The sequence below is a fragment of the Canis aureus genome, chromosome 9 (genome assembly GCF_053574225.1).
Source record: "Canis aureus isolate CA01 chromosome 9, VMU_Caureus_v.1.0, whole genome shotgun sequence".
NCBI classification, from domain to species: Eukaryota; Metazoa; Chordata; class Mammalia; order Carnivora; family Canidae; genus Canis; species Canis aureus.
The window spans coordinates 71047438-71069431 of NC_135619.1; the positions used below are offsets into that span (position 1 = coordinate 71047438).

The following is a 21994-nucleotide window of genomic DNA, read 5'->3' on the forward strand; positions in this document are numbered from 1 at the left end:
TAGGGAGCTCTTGCCCCTGGAGCCGGGGCCACCTGTGGCCTTCTGCCGAGCTGTGGCTCCACCAGGGACCATCCCTTGGGACAGCTTCGATGAAAGCAAAACCTATCCAATAAAAATAGTTTTCATTACCCACATCAAGAGAAAACCTACAATGTGCCTGGTGACAAAGCTGAGACAAACGGAATCAGCCCCAGCTCTGCACCCCAGCTCTTCAACGCCCCCAACCCTTCTCTGTTCCTGCCCCTGCCTGGAAACCAGACCTCAGGGCACTCACCACCACCTGTATCTGTGTCAGCGTCCTGGCATTGGGCCCTGAGCAGGAGAGGCTGGGATGGGAGGCCTCTAGTCACAAATTCCAGGGACCTTAGGCCACAGCAGGAGTCTGGGTTGTGTTTGGGAAGAGAGGTGGGGGGTGTTGTGCTGTGGCTGCCTGTCTGCCCACCCATATATTGGGCAGCCACACGGACCCGTAGTGAGGCACACAGTAGGTATGTGCATGGCCCCACCCCACAGGCACCCTACAAGGCTTCATCCTTCCCACAGTCACAGCTGAAAGGCTCCTTCAGAGTGACTTTTTTGTCTCAAAGTTAATAGGCAACACATTCTGGCAAAGAGAAATTCAGCATTTTGGACGGCTCCGGCGATGTGCACAGACGACTAGGGAGTCTTCCCCCAGTGGTGTCTCCAGGGTGGGGGCAGTGACTGGGGTGGGGGCAGGGGGAGAGGAGGGGACAGTAGTGGCGAGGGCAGAAGAAAACCTCAGATGTTAAGTGTTATCCAATTAAGCTTTAGCTAAACAGCCCAAAGAGATGACATTTGGAAGCCGGAGGAATGCATTCTGGGAGTGAGACACTCAGCATGGGCGGAGGCGTCGGGGGACCTCCTGACCGATGGCGGACAGGGGCACGCTGATGTCCTTGAGCACTTCCCCTGTGCGCCCCCCAAAATGCCCTCGGGGTGGGACGGCACATCCTCCCTGGGCCCCCACCTTGCCCAGCCCGCCTGGGTGAGGCAGCCGCCAGCTCTGCCCCGGGCACACCCCGCCATCCCTGGGAGCCCGCCCCCCCGCCACCGCGGCCGTCTGTTACCTGACAACTGACACTGGCATCCAAAGGGAGCCTCCGTCTGACCCTCACCCTGAGTCCCGTCACCCGAGACCGGGCGCGCGCTGCAGCACGGCAGGGGGAAGCAGGGCGGCAGGGCGCCCAGGGTGCGCAGAGGTGGAGTGATCACGGATGAGTGAGGGTGGGAGGAGGCAGCTATGGGGGCCGTCGCTGGCAGCTGGGCAGGCCTGCACGGCCCTGGAGAAAAAACAATAAAAAAGACTGGTCAGTCGGGCCCTGGACCATACAAGGGACCCGGGGCATGGGACAGGGGCCCGGGGCAGAGGGCTGCAGGTCACCCTTCCAGAGCTGGGGGGTGGGGTGGGGGAGGGCGCCCCAGGGTGTCAGGCCCTGCAGGGAAGTGGGTGGGGTGGCCTGAGGGGGTCCTCCTTCCACAGCTGCCAGGTTGGGCTGTCTTGGGACCAGATTCCCATCCCTGGGGGGGGGGGGGGCGGTCAAAAGAGGTGGTCAGGGCCCCTGCACCCAGGAAGCCCCCCCCACCCACTATGTGGAGGCTTCTGGAATGTTCTGGAGCTGGCTCCCTTTGGGGATTCGTTCCCCAAAACTTGGGCCACCACCACCCCCTCTAGAGGAGCTGGGAAGCTCCAAGCCACCACCGTTTGCTCTATCAGGATGGGCTGTCTGTACAGGCCTTGGGCACCTCAGTCTACCTCTGAGCACCTGGGCACTGGTTAACTTGTGGCCTGGCAGACGGCCAGCTGGTATGTCTCTCCAGCCCACGGTCCTCCTCAGCAACCTGAGCTTGATCAAGCACAGCGCACAAGCCCCGAGGCCTTTCAGAAGGCTTTGAACGCCCCCCAACCCCCAAGAAAACCCCCGGCACTGCCCAGAACCCCTCCTAACGCCTGGGGCCCGGCTGGGACGCCTCCCCCATCTGACAGCCAGGCCGCAGGGCCAGGAGCTCTCTTGCCTCCTCCGCCCAGCCCCACAGTTCGCCTCAACTCCCCGGCAAGGCCTGCGTTTGATTTGGCCGTTTATCTTAAATGGCTAAGAGACCACCAGGGCAAAAATCTGTGTGAAGCCCTTGCCAAAACCACAAGTGAAGAAGCCCAAATTCCCTGGGTAAATAATTGAGCGGAGAAGCATCAGAGACACAAAAAGAAAACACCAACAAGATGAGGGCAGCTGGGCCCGGGCCGGCTCTGCCAAGGAGGCCACCCGACGCCACTCACCACCCCTCACGGGTCTGCAAGGTGGGGGTCTGCCCACCTCGGGGCCCCCAAGAGGGATCCCTGCACCCAGGGGAGACATGGGGCCTCGCAAGCCCACTTCTGGCCAGGATCCTGTCAGGACCCTCCTGAGTGGGCTTCCCAACAGGCCGGTGGAGGGCCTGGGAGACCCGCTGCACAGACCGGGAAACTGATGACCTGACCACAGAAAACTGCCCGCCCCCCCCCAGCCCTGGCCCTGGCCACCTGGCTCTGGAACCAATGCTCTTTCACTATGGCATCCGCCTCTACAAATCGTGTCTTACCCAGGACTAGGGGCACCAGGACCTTTGAGAAGACCTGCACGCATCCTTCCAAGAAGCCAAAGCCTCATGGCCTCCTCTGCACCAATGAAGACCTCGTATGAGGCGAGGCTCAGGACCCAGGGCGCTGCTGAGGCCATGCCAGCTCCAGAAGGAAGGACATGGCCAATGACCCCACATAGTTCTGGCCACAGCTTCAGTGCAAGAAGTTGGCACCTTAGACCAGTGTCACCCACCTCCTCCCAGAAGCCTGCCCCAGCCAGTCCTTGCCTAAATCCCTCCCCCAGCACTGGACACGGCACATTTGGCCCTGTGTACATCAACTTGCCTTCACACCATGGAAGGCTCCTGACACCGCCTTGTGCTAAGCACCTACCACACAGGCAGTTCACCACCAATACCTCACTCGTTTGAGAAAACCATCCCCATCCCACAGGGGATGCTGAGGCTCAGGGAGATCTGGGACTTGAACACAGTTGTGTCCCCCAGCCTCCCTCTGGGATGAGCAGGGCACCCCGGGATGCTGAGACGAAAGGCCATGTGGGGTGGAGGGAAGTGGAGGGGGGGAGGGTCCTTGGGCTCAGTTAGGCCACAGAAGGCCGAAAAAGAGTGAATCCAGGCCCCTGGTTCTGAGGAAAACCATGGCACAGCCACCACCATTTATCAGGACTGAGAGAGAGTAGACAGGAGTGCCCAGGAATGCCCAGGTGGAAAGGGAGCAGAATGTGTGCCTCCAAGGTTAGGAGGGAGGACCTAAGGGCAGATCTTTCCAAAAGGAGAGATCAGGTTAGGCTGTAGTCTGTAAAAGCAAAGCCATCCTCCAACGCGGTAGGGGTGAGGGACCAAGCTAAGCTGCCCCCTAGAGGGGCTTCCTCATGCCCCCATTACGAATTCCAACCTCACTGAGGACCACCTGCTCCAGGAGCTGGCTCAATTGGAGGCAGGGGAGGGGGCAGCAAGAGTGAGTGGCTTCTAATCCTGAGCTGCCCACAGAGGACACTCTAGCTGCTCTCAGAAGACCTCTGCCCTGGGGGGTCCTTCCCCAACACACACACACACCACCCCCCAGCAGCTTAATCCACGAGCACTCTGTCTAAAGGCAGGAGTCCCAAAGCCAGAGCAAAAGCAGAAGGTGGGGGATCCCTGGGTGGCGCAGCGGTTTGGCGCCTGCCTTTGGCCCAGGGCGCGATCCTGGAGACCCGGGATCGAATCCCACATCGGGCTCCCGGTGCATGGAGCCTGCTTCTCCCTCTGCCTGTGTCTCTGCCTCTCTCTCTCTCTCTGTGACTATCATAAATAAATAAAAATTAAAAAAAAAAAAAAAAAAAAAGCAGAAGGTGATGCTAGAAGCCATCTATTGTGTGACTATAGATATCCAGAGCTGGCAAATCCACAGAGACAGAATGTAGACAAGTGGCTGCCAGGGGCCAGGGCTGGGGTAGTGAAGGCTAATGGGGACAGGGTTTCTTCTGGGAATGACGAATGGTTCTGGAATTAAACAGTGGTAGTGATGTTTGCACAATATCGTGAAAACGCTCAAAACCACTAACTGTACACGTTCAAGTGGTTAAGATGGCCAAGTCCAAGGTGAGGACTGTCTGGCCTCAGCACCAATCAATCCCAGGCCACGTCCCAACTCTTGTCTATCCGCAAGGAAGGAGTGCCTGCAATCAAAAGTGCAGACAGGAAATCCAGAACACACTCGACAGAGCCCTTGAGACCCGGTGACAACAGACCGACATACAGAGGAAGCCCGGAGCTCAGACGCAGCCCTGGAGCAGAGGCCTGGGCCCAATCCCCTCTGCCATTTCCTGGCCACGTGACCCAGGGTGAGTCACTTTCTCAGAGCCCCACCTTCAAAGGAAGGTCAGGACAAGTCTGGCCAGGGCCTGGCTTCCAGTGAACAGTCAACAAACAAACGGCCACCACCATCCATTTATTTTCCACTCTGGAACTTCTCCTGCTCCCTCCCCACGGCCTGCCAGGGAATGTCTGTCCGGTGTTCACTCTAGAAGGCACCTGACCAAGCCCTGCAAGACACTCTTTTAAAAATGGTTTCTTCTGGGGTCTAGGTGGGTTCCCCTCTGGAATTGGAACAGCACCGAGGTATACAGCGGAGGGACACCAAGACGCCATCTCAGCTTTATGCAGGATCCAGGTGGCTTAAAAATAAAACCCTGGCTGGCTCCCCTCCTTATCATGGAAGTTGGCTCTCATTATCAAAAAAGGAAACAATCAACACATGTATCATATCATTTAAGGCCAGCAGCCTTCCCAGGAGGAGGTGTTACAACCTTCCCTCACAAAAGGAGGAAACTGAGGCTCACAGGGGTTAGGATGTTGCTCTATGCATCCTGCACAAAGAGGCACAAACGAAATCCAAAAATAAGATCCCTAAAATGGTTCTTCGGTTCCAAATTAGGGTACGAGGCAGTTTTTCGCCGCATCCATTCTGAGGGTGTCTGTAACCTGTCTCCCTTCTAGAGGGGCCCTGCAGATGTTCCTGCTCCGTCCTCACACATGCGCACTGCCCCGAGAGCACGCCCACACCCACCAGCGTGTAGACACATAAAAAAACGCGCCTGGAAGAGCCCCAGCCTGGTGGTGAGGGGAGCGTGCACCTTTCCCGATGCTGAATCCTCGGGCGCCCCTCCCACGGGGGAGGGGGCTACAGATCCCCAGCCAGCGAGAGGAGCTCTGGTATACACTGTGTGCAGGAGATATATATTTTTCTCCCTACTGGTGCTCTTCAATTGATACATTTTTTAAGCCAAGAACTCCTACTGATAGTGCAAAAATGAGTCATAGATCAAGGAGGGAGACAGACAGGGAGCGAGCGCTTGTGAGCGAGGGCCACTGGCAAGAAAACCTGACAATCCCCGCGCCCCCTCCCCCCATGCCAAGACATTAATTCTCACAAGTCGGAGAAAATTACTATGCATGAATGCAAAAAGCATGATCAGGAGTAATTAACATGGCTTCATATGCAAATTTTATTAATGCAGAAGTACAAAGTCATTATGCAAATGAAACTTACGTCAACTCTCTTGACAAATATTCATCTCTGAGGCTCAAGTTTCTCCCTTTTTATTTATTTATTTAATTCTCTCCCCCACCCTTTTTTCCCGGGTTCTTTTTTTTTTTCTTACAGAGGTGGTGCTGGGGGGGGGGCGCAGGGGAGAGGTAGTGGTGGTGACCGCTTCAGCAGCAGCAAGCCACGAGGACTGTTTGACAAGTTTGCAAAGTTGTTTTTCAACCAGAGAAATTTATTCTTGCATTGTTGATTTTTTTTTTGGGGGGGGGGTTGTTGGCAGGTACAAGACAGCTCACAGGAAAAGAGGAAAAAAAATAAAAAAATAAAAAAATAAAAAAATAAAAGCTCTGGGCAGCAGGCAGCCAATCAAAACGCCAGAGCCTGTAATGAGGGCGATTGATGGCTGTTTGGCTTTTACTGCAGGGTAATGAACTAGAATCCAGTCTGAGGAGGGGGGAAAATATGAATATTCATGAGACTGTGCTCCTGCCTTTGATGATTAAAGAAATTTTTAATATTCAAATAAGCGCTTGCCAAGTGATTAACAAAGAACATGCACGCAGAAATATGGAAATGGGAGCCGGGAAAGATTTGAGAGGCGAACAGACTGCTGGAAAGGCAGCCCCAAATTTCATAAACAAGATCGGCAGATAACCCAATTCGCACACGGGCAAATAAAAACATTTCTTTCGGATCGCTTAAATATTTTGCCAGCTACTTTGTCTTAAGGATGATAAAAATGCTATGTATTAAGGGGGGGAGGGAGGGGCAGAGAGAGAGAGAGAGAGGAAGCAGATGAAGTCAGATGCACTGCTCACGCTTAAGAATCTATCCCAATTCTAGCCACCCTCCCCCAACCCCGACGGGAAATCAGGACTCTTTTTCCGGTTTGCTAGAGAGAGAGGATGGAGAGAAGCCAACTCAGACTCGAAAACTCAGTGCTTGAGGTACAGGCCTGCCTGCTTTGGGGCACGGGCCACGTGACGGTGATGCGGCCTGGGCTGCCACATTGCAATGCATGGTCATTCGGTGCTTCTAGGCTGGCTCAAAGGCCCAAGGATGGTGGACCCAGTGACCTACCTTGGGGGGCAGGAGGCCGTGATTCTCGTGGCCTCCATTCAGGAGAGCTCAGGGCCTCCTCTGGAGTCAGGCCCTGGTCAAAACACAGAAAGAAGGTGGCCACAGGGAATCAAGGGGGCACGTCCTGAGAAGCTGCCAGGCCTCAGACTTCTGCCTGGGGCCTGGCCTGGCCATCTTTGGGGCCCCCGAGGAGAGAGCTCCACCGATCCCGCAGGCTTCATTAGCTGTGCGCTAGGGCCGCACGCTCATATTTTAACAGCTCCACCATGGGTTCACATTGAAGCACATAATAACAGTATTAGCTGGTAAAATGATCCTGCAGTTAAAATACATCTAATTAGCAGCCGATGACATCCATTTTGGCAATTTCCTATTTGAAAGAAGTAGAGTGCCACCTTAAATGAAAGAGGCAGTGGGTACTCACCCAACAAGACCTAGCCTTCCCACCATTTGTCTCTCTCTCTCTCTCTCTCTTTCTCTTTGGGAGGAGGAGGGTGGTTCAGACAGCAGGAATAGGGAAAGATTCTAAGCAGCCTTCTTTTGTTACTCAATTTCAGAGCTACATGGGTCTGGGGGAAAAAAATAAATTCCCTCACTCCACAGGTATTATTTCAAGTCTTTTTAATCACTGAGCACAGACCAGAATTGCTTTTCATTTCATTATGAAATACATAATAATAACAACAACAACAACAACACAAAGCAGAAAGGGAATCCAAGCTATATTCGTGAACACCATAAGTCACCATGAAAACCTGCAAGGTCAGGACAGGTCCTCAAGACAAGGCCAAGAGAGCGGGTGGGTGTGCGGCCTGGCTCAGTTCAGAGCGCCAGACCACTTGGGGGATCTAGAAATTCTCGGCAGAGAGCTGCGTCTGCCAAATCCCACCTCCCACTTCTGGATTCCCCTCCTAATTCAGGCAAGTCTGAGCGCCCATCATGGGTCTCAGGTCCTTGCTGCAGTGGGTTTGAGTTTGGGGGTGCACATGTTGGTGTCCTCCAAAAGAGGAGCAACAGAGGGCAAATGAGGTCTCACCAGGGTTTGCGCAGCTGGGTTTAAAGACATCCTTCAGGGCCATCACACAGGGGCCATAAAAACAAAGCTCCAGCCGGGGTTGGGCCTTTTTACTCAGGCTTCATGCTGAAAACAGCAGCCCTTTCATGGGGCTGAAAAGGGAGTGGATTTCTTCTGCAGCAGGCTAGAGGGCCCGCCCGGACCTGGCTGGACCTAGAGAGGGCTACTGCAGGGTGTCAGGCAGCGGGGAGAGGCGGGCCTGCAAGGGGGCCTCCAAGGACATCTCTGGGCTTGAGGCCGGTCCAACTGCCACTTTCCCAATGACCATCTGGAGAACCCCCCACACGCGGTCACAGCCCTTTGTGGCCAACGGGGTGCGGAGAAGGCTTGGCAGCATAGAGGAGGCAAGAAGCATGTCCCTTCCAGCACCCTGAGACAGGCCACCTCCCGCCTCGCGCCTCCCCCTTCGCGCACTCCCGAGATCTGTCACCGTGAATCACCACTCCAACTATTTTTGCTCCCGGCATGCTACACATTTAATGCCTCCCCAAAAAGGGAGAGGCCAGGCAAAGGCAAAGTCGTGCCCCGCTACGACACTACCAAAACCGGTTTTCCTCCCTCCACCAAGGCTTAGCAAGGGAACATCTTCCCTGGCCACTGGAGCCTGCAGGTGGAAGCGAGCACACGGGCCCATCCCAGCACCAGGTCCAAAAGCACCTGTGTCGATGGCTGCCAGCTGCAATTTCCTCAAGATGCCAGCAGCCCAAGGACTCTGGGGCAGCAACCGTGAGCCAAGGATTGGCAGGGTAACATCACAAACTCCAAAACCATCTATGGAAAGGCCCAGTGAAGTAGCATAGGAAATGTCAGGCGCTACTGGGGAGGAGAGATAGTGTCTGAATCACATTCTGCAAACTCTTCAGGGTAAGCTGACCAAGGGCTCAGGGCTGACCATTCCACCCCCTGAGCGGGCACATTCAGGGGAGAACGTGCAGCTTCAACTCTTTTGCTCATAATTCAGGGAAATCCCTGGAGCCCTCACAGCTGCTGGAATGCAAATAAACCGCAATCACTTGTCCTCTGGCCGGGACCTGGAGGCCTAGGCACCAAGGTTTTGGGATGCCCACAGGAAAACAGATAGGAGTCCTCTGGGGTGACACCTCAGCAGCCACGATCCACCAAATTGGGGCCCACGCTCTTGGAATGAGCAGGCCTGGGGACAACAGAAGGTGAAACCATGTGTTTCACCAGTTTAAAAAATGTGTGCATGCACATCTATTATACAAAGATCATACATGTATGCGTGTACACACAGAGATGCAAATATCAGCAACATGGACAAGCTCAAATGTCTCCATGTATACTCCAGAATCTACAGAGGCCAAGGACAAAACAGCAGTTGACAGAGTCTCTGAATCTCGCCAGTGAAAACAGCTGGCCAGTACCTAGCACAGAAATGTCCCCCTTTCCCGACTCAGATTTTCTGACCAGAAGCTGGACAGCTGCTGCAATCTTCTGCACTTTCTGCCCTAGAACACCATTTATCCAAGATCCTTCAATAATTTTCTATTATGTTGCATCAGGGGCCGCTAAAAGTATACTACACATAACTTCATGAGGCACCCCCTGGACAGCAAGCACAGTCTATAAACTGACATAAAAAGCCGGGTAAGTCACTCTGGATTCCAAACAGGAAGAATTTGGGACTTGGGGTCAGGACCCCATGACCCTTTCCCAGACAGCACTTCATGGTCAGACTCCAATGACTACCTTGGGCAAGCATCTCTCATACACGTCCCCATGGACACCCCCATGGAGTTCATTAGTTTAGAGCTGGCGAGGGGCAGGAATGGACCACAGTCAAGACGGAAGCCACACATCACAGGAGGGAAATACAGCACGAGACAACCCTTCAGATTGGGTGCCTACAGGGAGTTTTAAACTAAGATCACTGGTTTTTCCTTATTTGCCCCCATCAGCATCCACTGTGCCTGACATATGTGGGATGACCTGGAAACACTGAATCCTGACACTTGTTAAAAATCTGGTCCTGTATAGAACATGTTTCAAACTAGTGAGTTCAGAAAGTTGTTGTGGTTTGCAAGCCCCACAAACTCCCAACGCTGGCTTTGGCTCAGCCCCCGATCGCAGAGAGCACGATGTAGTAAATAAAAGGGGGAGGTCAGAACTCTGAGGATCCCAGAGAATTGAGAATGAAAACAACGCAGCACAGCCAACAAAACAAAATCAAGAAAACAGAGTGTCCAGAAAGGAGGTGACAGCCATGACTCATGCCAGAGGCAGCAAGGAAACAGGAGAAGGGTCCCAGGTACAGATGGAGCTGGGGCTATAGGGGATGTGAGGAGCATCACCCTCTGTCCAGGTGTGACCATAAAATCCCCACCTGCCCAGTAGGGGAACGTGCAACCAAAGGGCCCACGGGATGGGTTTCTTGGTTTAGGGATGGAAAGAAATTTAACTTGGTCAGTAGGTGGTAGAAAGAGAAGGAAGGATAGAACGAAGGAAGGAAGGAAGGAAGGAAGGAAGGAGAAAAGGAAAGAGGGAAGGAGGGAGGGTAGGTAGGAAGGAAAGGAAGAAAAACCAAATTGCAGAAGAGGGGTCACTGATATAGTTTAAATGCATTTTTGGGTTGTAGTTGCACTGCCAGAGTTACATGCAATGGATTGCTACTATTGTAATAAGAAAAAAAAAAAAAATCCAGCTCTCCCCTGGCTTTTGTAGTTGACGGAGTCTTTTTTTTCCCCCTTTTTCATTCTTTTTACCTCCTACTAATGGACATCCAGAACACTGAGGTGCGTTGCTTCGCATCACGTAAGAACAAAATCTTTCTGTGGCCTCTTTATGTTCCCAAGCCAAGTCTGAAATGTCACTGACTAAAACACTGAGCAGGCCTGTAATTACTTTCAACAAAGTAGCTCCTCTACCGGAGTTTCCTGCATGTAGATGGCATGTAATATACATATTGTGAGCCTTCCTTTCAGCATGGGTAGCGTTTGACGGCTACAATCACAAATTTTCTTCTAAGGGCGCAGTTCTGACAGCCACCTTCTTCCGCATTTCTTTGACGTGGGATCCATTTTCATCTCCTAATGCACCGGCGGCGAGGTACAGTGTGTGCACAACAAAATGTGTAAAAATTAACACTTCGCGGGATTAATTGAATAAAGATTGTTAGCACATTAACACGGGGAACATTGCTCCTTCGGATTCAATCTTGCCACGCTCCCGGCGCCGCTGCCACTGAAACAGGGCTTTACATCAGCTGAGGTTTATACCACTATTTAATGTAATTAAAGAAGCCGGTAGCACAGTCCTCCATGGAAATATCATTTCTATTGCAGGGTATTCCCATTAGAAATTGGGGGAAATCATAGCACGCGGACTTTGATTTTGTTGTAATTTTTTTTTTCCCTTGGCTGTCTTTGAAACAGAGCCGATGTGCTGGGCCTCAGCCGGAACCCTCTGCAGAAACCCTGCAAAGACTGCCCGATAAGACAAGCCTAGGCTCCTGGCAGGAGCACTCGGCGTTTGTCATTTTTGTTGTTGTTGTTGTTGTTGTTTTTGAAACTGTTAAGAAAATATTTAAAAAAAAAAAAAAAAGGGCTGTCTACTTTTGTCTGTAATTCTCTGCCCAGCAAACAGCACCACATCACGATAATGACTTTTCAGAAACCCCCACCCACCCAAACAACGCTGTGGATAAAGACAAGGGAGGTGTCTCCCTGGCTGCTCTTCTATATAAACAATGATAGCGTGGCTAGGATCCCAACAGGCTTCAAACCCGGATCGGGACTAGAATCTAACTGTAACCTCAGAGGAAGAGCACAGAGCGGCACTGCTCTCAGAAGGCCCCAGAATTGAAACACACCGAACCAACCAGAAGAAAAGAAAATCAACCTCTTTACACCACATCATCCAAAATGGCAGAGAAAATTAAGTCTTGGGGCTGAAGGGAAGGGACCTGACTTAGCTCTCGGGGCCCTGGGCAGCCTCTCCTCCTCTGAAGGCCGCCTCCTGCCCTTGGAACCACCAAGTGCTAACAAAAGTGAGACCCATCTCTAAACCTGCTCAACGCGTGTCCCTGTGCCATGGGGATGCCTGTGTGGGGCTTGTGTGGGGGTTGGTTGTTTTTTTTTCTTCCCTAAGTGCATTTTAATACTCTTATTCTACATCCTAATTTCTTTGCGGGGGGGTGGGGAGGGAAGAAGGGAAAAAAAAAAAACATCAGTGTCACTAAAAAAACGTCACTCTGTTTTGCAAAATCCAGCAGCTTCCTTGGCAGCGAGAGAGGCTGGCTGGCATTATCCTCTCATTTGACAAAACTACTATTTCTGGGCATGTGCTCAAAAACAGGTAGGAAGCAAATGCTGAGAAATAAGGAAGTAAAAACAGGCAACAGATTTTTCACTACCAAGAACGCCAAGCGTAAACACGATTTATTTAGCTGTGTTTAACGCGTCTGTCCTCCACGCAACTAGGAGCCCACTTGGGTTGCAGGGAGGGCGGGGAGGAGGGGACAGGAAGAGGGAGCAGGGGGACGACAACGGGGACAGAGAGAAGAGGCAGGCGGCTCCGCACAAGGACTTCCTGAACGGTTCCGCTCAGTCTTAGGAGAACAAGAATCTTCTGCCCCAAAATACACGCAGGTGTCAAAAGAAGGCAACGCTAATCTGCCGGTTAATTAACAAGCCGCCACTAACAAAGATAGAAGACCCAGCTCACGCCAAAGATATTTCCACGGGCGTCGCACGATCTCAGTGCCCACTTCTCTTGGCTTTTTGCAAACCCTGGGGGCTGGGGGCTGAGGCGGGCACCCAGGCCCCTCAGGTTGGGGGGGGGGGTTCCAATCTTCCAAGCGCAGACACGGTTGGGGGGGGGGAGGATCACTGCCCTCCCTGCCCATCCTCACAAGGCCACGTGGAACTGACGGAGCTCTGTATTCAATTAAGGAGCACCAGACAGCTTCTGGCTCCTTGCCGGCACCGACGCAGGCTATGGGTATCTGCTGTGCCCCCGCCCCACCCGGGGCTCTGATGCCAGGGAACAAGGACTCTATCAAGTCCCCCGTGGAGAAGGCAGAGTGCCACGCTCCCCCAGCCCCACCCCCACCCCCAAACTCAAGCCTGAGGTTCTGGCCCTGCCGGGGCGAACCGACCAAATATATAAAGCAAGCATCTGTATTTGCTAACGAGCAAGACTTAAACGGGAGGTTTCGGGCCCTGCCAGAGGTTATTCCTTTTAAAAACCTAATTCAGGTTCACTCAGCATTGACTAGGGGAAAAAAAAAAAAATGAACCAAGGCTCATCAAAAGAAAAACAACACAAAAGTAAGATGGAGTCCCAAAAGGCCAGTTGGGGCCTCCCATTTCCCCAGTGAAGGGGCCATTTCAGAGCAGCCAGCTGTGCGTTCTGGGGGTGTAAATGCCCATTTTTGTTAGCTTTAAGAGGTGGCGGCCAAAAAGGGGGAGAATTTCCTCACCAGCATGCACGGGGTTCCTTCCTCATCAGCAGCCAACAAGACTGTGCACTTAAAGGCGGCCTGCTGTATGCATTCCTTCCCACCCCCCAAGTCTACACCCCCTCTGCCCAACTCCTATGGGGGAGGGGGGGCAGATGCCAAATGTCAGTAAGACACATTTTCTGGTATATTCGGATCAAGAGTGAAGGCAAACCCACTCCATATTAAGATTCAGAATCACGTGATAGTCCCCAGCAATAACGAAGAGCTGGGGTGGTGTGCAGTCTCAGTCCCCCCAAATGAACTGGAAAGAGGGAGAGGTATTTCCTACTGGTCTTAGGTTATGAGATTGAAAATTCAAGTCCTCCTCCTTGGGCTCCCCGCTAAATCCCCTAATTCTCCCCCCTTGCACTGGAAATGACATGCTACACAAGTAGTTATTTGATGCCTCTCCCTTTTGCAAATTAGTCACCCTGCCCCCGTGGACTGAACAATAAGAGTCTATATACTTTTATGACGTCTTTGAAATCAGCAATTACTTCACTCTCATAGAATGGTTTGTTTTCATATCTGGATCGTGGCAGGAGCATAAACAATTGGATATCCCCATTTTATGGATGAAGAAACTGAGACACAGTGGGGGCTGTTTACAAACAAACAGATCAGATAGAGGCTGTGTGAACGCACACCTTGATTGTGGCACTTCAACTAGTGAGGTGACCCCGAAAGCTCCAGCGGCAACAAATACTGATGGGAAGGCTAACCAGGGCTAGGGTGCTAGCTCTGGAAGGCCAGACTTCTAGAAAATCCTATAAGAAAATCTCCATTTCTCGAAGGAATAAAACTGACTGCTTAACCGCCTCCCCGGGATCCCTCTGGATAACAATTCCATTGGTATTCCAACAGGATCCAGCTAACAAAAAGTCTCCACTCCCCGGCAAATCTCCCACACGTGGCTCCTGAACAAAAGCAAGGCAAGTCACCTGTACCTTGCAGACCAGTGGCAGGGAATACTGCACCACAAAGCAGCCTCACCCTGGGTGAGTGTCCCCTCAAGGCAGGAGAGCACCAGGCAGGGCTACAGAAACCTCTCTTTGAGGCGGATTCTGGACAAGAAACTTCCATCACTCTGCCCCAAGCCTTAACCTGAAACTAGAGGGAGAAATCACCCATAATTTTTATCACTGTTGAGTCGTCAAAATAAAGCAGAGATAAGTTGGCTTCCTCTTTCTCCGTGTCATAGACATTATGTCAGCCAGCCACACAGTTACCTGTCTGTCTTTCAAGCCAAACATGAACAGTTTCCCCCATAAGCACCCGGTTTTCAAAAATCCTAGAATTTATGACAGCCCTCTTCAGGAATTGCTAGGATGGGGCCCCTGAAACACACACACACACACACACACACACACACACATAATTAGTGTTTCATCCATCGGTTCTTTCTGTAAAGGAATCCGGTAACATAAATATTAATCAAACATGAGAATCTGCCTTTCCAGTCTTGGACCATTATGAGTGCCGGATTGTGATCTTTACCCGTATTTACAGATATTCAAAGGCAGATTCTATCTTGTTAGAACTGTTATAAATGGACGTCTGAGAAATCAACGAGCAAGTTCGGGCAGATATGAAAACCTTCCTGTCCAGGACTGCCAGCAGCTTTGAGTTCCCAAGTGTTGAATTTGTTACCTTTTCAAAAAAATAAATTGACAAATGCCTTCAGATTCCTCCAGAAGAAAAGCTAGCCGCTCATAGTTCGGGTTAGCTAAATCTGAGATTTTCTTAAGATCAACTCTCACTCTAAATGCTATGAAAGCATTGTTTACAAAATACTTTAGCCTCTGATAGCACAGAAAGTGCAATATTCTGTTATGATTTGGGTCAGCCCAAATCATAAATAAATATGTATATATATATACACATTTTTAAAATTACCTTGACTCTTGTTACAGCAAACACATTCTGTGTGCTTCAGACCTATTTCTGAATAATGGAAAATAGAGACGTGGCTCCAATTCTAGCCTAGAAAAGCTGTCACAGTGAAGGTAAACTTTTAATCTCCTATAGGCAAACAGCATACATTTTTATTTCTGGAGTAACAGCTTTGGGAAAATGTTTGAACATTTTCTTAAGAGCTTTGTGGTAAATACATTGGGCGTCCAACCACTGCTTTTCTGAGTCTTTAAGGGTCTGTTGGAGTGCTTTAAACAATTGGAGGCCAATTTTTGAGAATCAAAAATAAAGAGAGACTCCTAGCAAGGTGACCATTTGCATACAAATTCTCTTTGGGGGGGTTATTGTAAGAGAAGTCGGGCTGGAGGAAGGGCTGACATTAATTCCCTGTAATTCCACGAGGCTTTGTGTCCCACTCTAGTAGAGGGTTCCATTCCCACACAATTGGGAAAACACTTTTGTTCTTGAGTGTTTTAAAATCCCAGCCCCCAGGAATTCCCTCTAGAAAAGCAGGCTCCCTCTCCTCCCTCTCCACCCCCCCCCCCACCACGCCCGGGAGGGGGAAAAGAAAAAAAAAAAAAAAATACCCTACAAAGAAAACCACTTTGGGACGGGACTGTTTGCCCTGGATGGACGCAAAATGCACAAAGGAACTCTTTGAGGCTCCCTCCAAACGGGCCTCACCTGGATCCGGGGAAGTGCCGGGCTCTGTCGGGCCAAGGTGGGCTGATGCCGGGCTCGGTCGGGCGCGACCCTTTCTGAGCGCTCGCGGCGGGTTGGAGAGGGGATCCCCGGGCGCCCCCAGGACCCAAGCCAAACGCCCAGGAAGGGACGCCACCCCAGCGGGGAGCCCCGCCCCTCGCGCGCCGATTCTGGGGATGGGGCCACGGGCGGCTTTCAGGGGTCCTGAAACGCGACTCCCCACGCCCGGGAAGGTCACGAGTGCGGGCGCGCGCCCCGGGGTCGGGCGGGGGAAGGCGGGTGGAGGAGGGGCGGGCCCGAGCGCACAAAGGGGCCCCAGGCCGGCGGGCTCCCCGCCCTTGACCTTGGGTCTCCGCCTCCATCCATCTCCGCCGGCTGCCAGGGAAGGGGGCTGGCCCGGGGCCAAGGGCGAGCTCGCTGGGCTGCTGCGGGGCGGGGGGCGGCGGGGGGGCGGGGGGACACTCGAGGGCGGCAGAACGCTCGGAGGAAACCTGCATTCCAACTGCCCCTGCTCCTTGGGGAGCCGGGTCCCGGGGAGGCTCCGTTTCACTGCCCGCCTTCCGCGCCCCAAAGCAAAAGTTGCAGGAATGCACCGCGGAAGCCCCCTCCCCGGGCTGGCCCGACGACTCGCCCGCTCCCCCGCCCCCTCGGACCCGGCCGAGGCGGGGGAGGGGAGCTGTCACCGGAGGAAGAAAGGAGCGCGCCTCTCCGGCGAGCCCAGACGCGGGCAGGGTCAGCTGCGCCTCCGCCCGCCCCTCGCCGCCCCGCTCGGGCAGCTGGCCCATTAAGTCCCCGAATTATGCATGGGCCTGGAGCCCCCTCGGCCCTCCCGCCCCGGGAAGGCACAACCAGCGTGCGCGGCCCGCCCGGGCCGGGCCAGCAGCAGAGACGTGGCGCAGGGACGCGGAGCCGCGCGCCCCGGGGCGCAGGCTGGAGAGGCCGCGGGCGAGTCGGCGAGGGGACCTGGCGCGCCCCGGGGCCGGGGAGCAGCGCCTGGGAGCCCCCGGCGGGACCGCAGCCGGCGAGGCGGGGGGGGGGGGGGGGGCGGCGCCGACCGCCGAGGATGCCCCCGGTGCAGTCACCGAGTTGCCGGAGTGTCCGCCTGTTTCCGTGCGGGGTCCGCGGGGTGCGGGCCGCCTCGCGCCCCCGCCCGAGCTCTGCACCGCGCGCCTCGCAAAGGGCCATTGTGCGCCCGGGCTTGCCAGGGAGGGGAGACTTACGGACCCCAACCTCGGAGCCCCCGGGGGCGGAGCCTCAAGTCCCCCGGCGGGCGTGGCGGGAGGAGTTCGGCCCCTGCCCCCTCCCACGTGGGAGGGGATGACTTGCTGGGGGTGGCACCCTCGGGAGGGGTGTGGGGAGGGGGGAGGATGGAGGCCGGGAAGGGGGAGGGTCGCTGGAGATCCGGAGAGGGGGCAAGACTCCTCTTGCACGTTGCAACCGTCGGGGCACACGGGTAGTCGCGGTCGTGGTGAGGCCGGTGGCGCCTGGTTTCATGCGAGCGGGAGAAGTGCAGTCTCAGACTTGGGAGGATTTTGATGTCCATCCCTCCCCCCCTCCTCCAGAGTCTCAGGACGCGGCCTCAACTGGAGACCCTCCTCGCAGTGCACACACGCGCACACACACACACCCTGCCCCGGTCTCGGGTCCCCACAGAACACCGTTTTCTGTATCCGGGACCCCGTGCTCTCGACAGCAGGGCCCCAAGCCCGGAATGTGGAACTTTTTTGCTTGCTGTCCCGGGCTCCGTTTGTTTCTGGAAACGAGTTCCCTCTCTTTTCCTTCCCCTCCAAAAGCAAAGGCCAGGTCAAGAAAATTACATACTTCTTTTTCCCAGCGAATAAAGGCGCCTCCTTTGCAGGGAAAGTTTTACAAGCCAATGATGTCAATGATGCAAGGAGAAGACCACACTGTTTAGGTTTCTTAATTGGCTGGCTTTGAACTCTTGGTGGGAGGGGGAAAGAATCCACTCTGGCTCCCTCGGAGAACTTAGCTTTGTGGGGTCTACCAACCTCAAACCAGTTGCTGGAGTGGGAAGGGGTCATCAGGGGTTTGTCCTGTTTCTCCTTAAGGGAAACAAAGAACCCTGGATGGCTGCTCCACACAGAGCCCAGGACAGGCATTCTCTGGCCCTCAGCCTCAAGGGAGGACACCCCCCCCCAAATTCAGCTGCTGCGGGACTGCTCTCTCCAGATGCCAGGATCTGCCCAGAAAAGTCTTTAAAACAGAGCCAGTGCTTTCTCCGCCACTTTCAAGGATTTCTTTGGTACCTGAAGTCAGGAAAGCAGAACTGTGCACTCTGGACCCGGCCAGGTTGGACAGATGTCCTCCCTGGAGCTTCATCACAGCACTGGTGCTGGCCCTGTCAGGTGGCAAGGCTCTATGCATGGGGGTTCATCCTGGGTGGGCGCTGACCCTCGCACCTGTTTGCACCTTTGAGTCTGGATTTATCTGCTTGCATCTAGGGCTTTGTCCACACTTGCAACCTGAAGGCAATGCAAGCTGTGCAGGTACTCAGCTCCTGGGGGTCAACAGCCCTGAGCAAACATTGCTTTGGCTTAGATAACTAGCTGGCTATCCTGGGCTGGGGGAGTTCACCCCACCCTTGGCAGTGCATCTGAACAGCTACCTTTTCCTCCTCACACCAGGAGGGGGGGGGGACAGGGGGTCTGACTTCTCACCTCCAACAAAAGGCCATTTTGTTAATATTCCCCCACCCCAAAAGAGCCTGGGGTCCCAGTTTTCATGCTGTTGGGAGCAGCACGCAGCCACTTTCCCAGACCTCTCTCATCAAGTGATCACACCTCTCCCCACCAGACCTCGCCCTCATACACTCACACCCCCTACTCAGCACAGACTCCTCCTTCATGAGCCACTCCTATCCTCCCACCCCCACCTCCAGCTCAAAACCAGCAGACCAGCAGGAGGAGGACTCTAAGGAAACTCACGTAAAAACAAAATAAAAACGAAACCTAGAAGCCTTGCTTTCTCCAGAAAGGCCTCCTCGTCCCTGGGTCCAGCTCAGGAGGGCGGCCTCTAAGGTCCTGATCACACTCTGCCATCTGGAGCTCCTTTCTGGACTTAATTTAATGTGGGCAAGGCCGACACCCCTAGTCACTGGTCACCACCTAGCAGTACCTGGCTCAGAGTGGGTTCCGATTTCGTGAGGCCTGAGGTTGATACAATTCGGGAGGTCCTCTGAACAAAAAAACAAATACCAAACCACATTTACACCATCAGGGGCAGCTCCTGCAAGAGGCCCAGGAGGGGCCCTGGGCCTAAACTCTGCACCAAATCCTCCCAGAGGAATCTTCCGGCTTGAAGCTGAAAGAGACCCTGTTTTATCCTTTAGTATAGTAGTTTTCATTTCAGCCACCAATTTCTTCAAAGAAAATGTATTTCCTAAGCCCAAAATGTAACAAATGAGGGAAGTCGGTTGGGCTGCTGGGTGGGAGGAGGATTTAGGTAGGAAGCTGGAGCTTACCCCCAACCCCCCTGCCGGGTCCTTGCAGCTGTTGGAGACCACTGGGTAGCTAGCTCCTTCTCCTATTTCAGTTCAGGAAGCTCAGGCCCAAAGAGGGGGAGGGTCTGCTCAAGGTCACAAGGCCTATCAGCCACAGGGCCTAAACACCAACTCCAGGTCTTAGGCCAGAGTCCACCATGCCTGCCCCTCCCCACCCTGCATTCAGTAGGCCCAGCTGCCTCCTACAACCCAACTGGGTTGGCAGTTGGCTTCTAACAAGGCAGCTCTGCACAAGACAGCAGTCCACGCGAAATTCACAGATGTGTGTAGGACAGGTGGAGGTCCCCCATCCCACTTTCTTCTGCTCACACAAGACCCCCAGATCCCATCATGGGGTGTCACCCTAGAGAAGTCATTCACAGCCTGGCCAGGAGCGAAAAACCTGGGTGCAGGAGCCTGGCCAGGTGCACAGCCTGGCCAGGAGCGAAAAACCTGGGTGCCAGCCCAGGTTAAAGACCCACATGACCCCACGGGCCTGGGCTCCCCGTGAGGGCCACTGGCTGGAAGTCAGGAGCCTGGCGTCCAGGCACAACTATGCCAACTCACAGGGTAACGATGCAAGGTCCCCTCACCTCTCTAAGACTCGGTTTCCTCATTTACAAAATGAAAGTAATAACTGATTTACCACCTTTCATGGGGCGGAGACGGAGACGGTGGATGGGAACGTGGGATGAAAGACAACCACGGGCAGCACTGCGTCACCACAGGAAGGAACATGACTGCCAGAGTTCACACCCCGGGCCCCTAGTCACCAGCTGTGTGACCCTGACCAAATGACTTAACATCTCTGGCCTTCAGTTTCCTCTTTGGTAATGTGGGCTTGATACCAGGCACACCTCATGGAGGTATTAGGGGGATTCAATCAGTGAACAGTTTGCAAAGCCCTTCAAACAGTGACCAGTACAGAGCAAGTTCTCATAAATATGTGTTCAGTTAAAAACCGAAATGTGAAAACTCTTCTCTTGTTTGTTTCCTCAGTAAAAAAGATGAGCCCAAGGGTGCAGGGGCAACCAGCAGGCTGCCCTATTTATATAGTTAACTGACACAGAGCCCACTCCTAACAGATTCTAGAGGTAGTGGTTATGTATTAGTCAGGCATGAAAATGAGCACCAAAAAAAAAAAAACCAACCAGGCTGTCAAGTGCCTAATAAAAAATTTAAGCCAAGTACTAACTGTTTACTGTCAAACTAAAAACCTAGTAATAATGAGAACAGAGGCTCAGAGTTGGTTAGGTCTCCCACCTGGGAACCCAGGACCCTGCCCTAACTTCTCATCCTCCTCCCTGAACTGCTGCTGGAAGCATGAAACCACCTATATCCGTCACAGAGAACAACGGCCCCAAACCTAAAGGAAACCTAAGAAGGTAGAGAAAAAAGAAAAATCACACTGTAGCGGACTAGTGTTTTCTTGTCTTCTTTTTAAGTCAGTAAAACTTTTGATCACAACTCAGTGCAACAGTCACAGAGGGCAGCTGCTGACACTGCTACGGTCTGTGGTCTGTCCAGTTTACACACTACCTTCAGTCTCTTGCCTCCCTGGGGAGGCTGGGAGGGCAGGGACTGCTCACCCCGGCTCCCGGGCTCCCAGGTCAGGACACCAGGACTCTGCCAGGGGAAACGACCTGCCTCAAGGCAAAAGGGCACCTGGCTCAAGATAACTGGGGTCTGGACTCAGCCCCGCCCGTCACCAGTTCCAGAAGATCAGGTAAGAATGGGAAGGTCAGCAAGGAGATCCTCCCAGCTCAGGCCAGGAGGCCAGAATCCCCACATGGATCCCTCCAGTGGTTCTCTATTATTAATAACAGCTAGCGATCCACAGGGACCTAATACATGCATGTCTTGTCTAAATCAAACCTTGTAACAAGCCTGAAAGATAAGAAAGATTATCTCCATTCTACAGGAAACCGGGGACTTGGAAAGGGCGAACAACTGGCTGAAGGTCATTCAGCAGGTCATTGGCAAACCCCAAATCCCGGCCCAGATCCAGCCGTCTGAATTCGCATCTTATTGCTTTTCTTTCCCACCACCCACCTCTCCAAAACCTTCACGAAGAAATACAGGCAACTGTATGAGGGAGGCTACCGCAGACCGTGGGTCAAGGCCTCCGGGGTCATACCCACAGGGTCATACCTGGGACTGGCTTCAAAGACCACCCTGGATGGAGCCTGGAGGTAGTGCCTGCCCCACTGGCTGGGCCAGCTGGGCAGAGTTAGACTACCCCTCCCTAAAAGCCTCCATTCCGGGCAGGCCTGGAGCCACCTTCAGCCCAGGGTATGATCCTGGAGTCCCAAGATCAAGTCCTGGGATCGAGTCCCATGTCAGGCTCCCTGCGTGGAGCCTGCTTCTCCCTCTGCCTGTGTCTCTGCCTCTGTGTGTGTGTCTCTCATGACTATATAAATAAAATCTTTAAAAATAAAACCCTCCATTGCTCCTGTCATCCGGGGAAGCCAGGCAGACCCGAGTCTTTCTCCACTTTGCTGTGTGACCTTGGACAAGTCCCTTAACCTCTCTGGGCCTTAGCTCAAAGTAGAGTTAGAAACATCTCTTTCAAAGTGGGGTTGGAGGTATCTGTTTGAAAGTCGATATAAATTTCAAGAGGAGATAAACCAAGAA

The 21994-nt window shown here is 53.4% G+C and overlaps 1 protein-coding gene across 4 annotated transcripts in view; it reads right to left on the reverse strand.

The window, feature by feature from the left end:
- BCL11B (BCL11 transcription factor B) overlaps positions 1–21994 on the reverse strand; it is a 91436-nt gene that overhangs the window by 49933 nt on the left and 19509 nt on the right. For 2 of the 4 annotated variants that reach the window (XM_077910559.1, XM_077910558.1), the window contains exon 3: positions 1089–1301. The exons of the other annotated variants lie outside the window; for them this stretch is intronic. In XM_077910559.1, coding sequence (XP_077766685.1) covers positions 1089–1301 — 213 coding nt within the window. The remainder of the gene's footprint in view (positions 1–1088; positions 1302–21994) is intronic. 4 annotated transcript variants of the gene reach the window in all.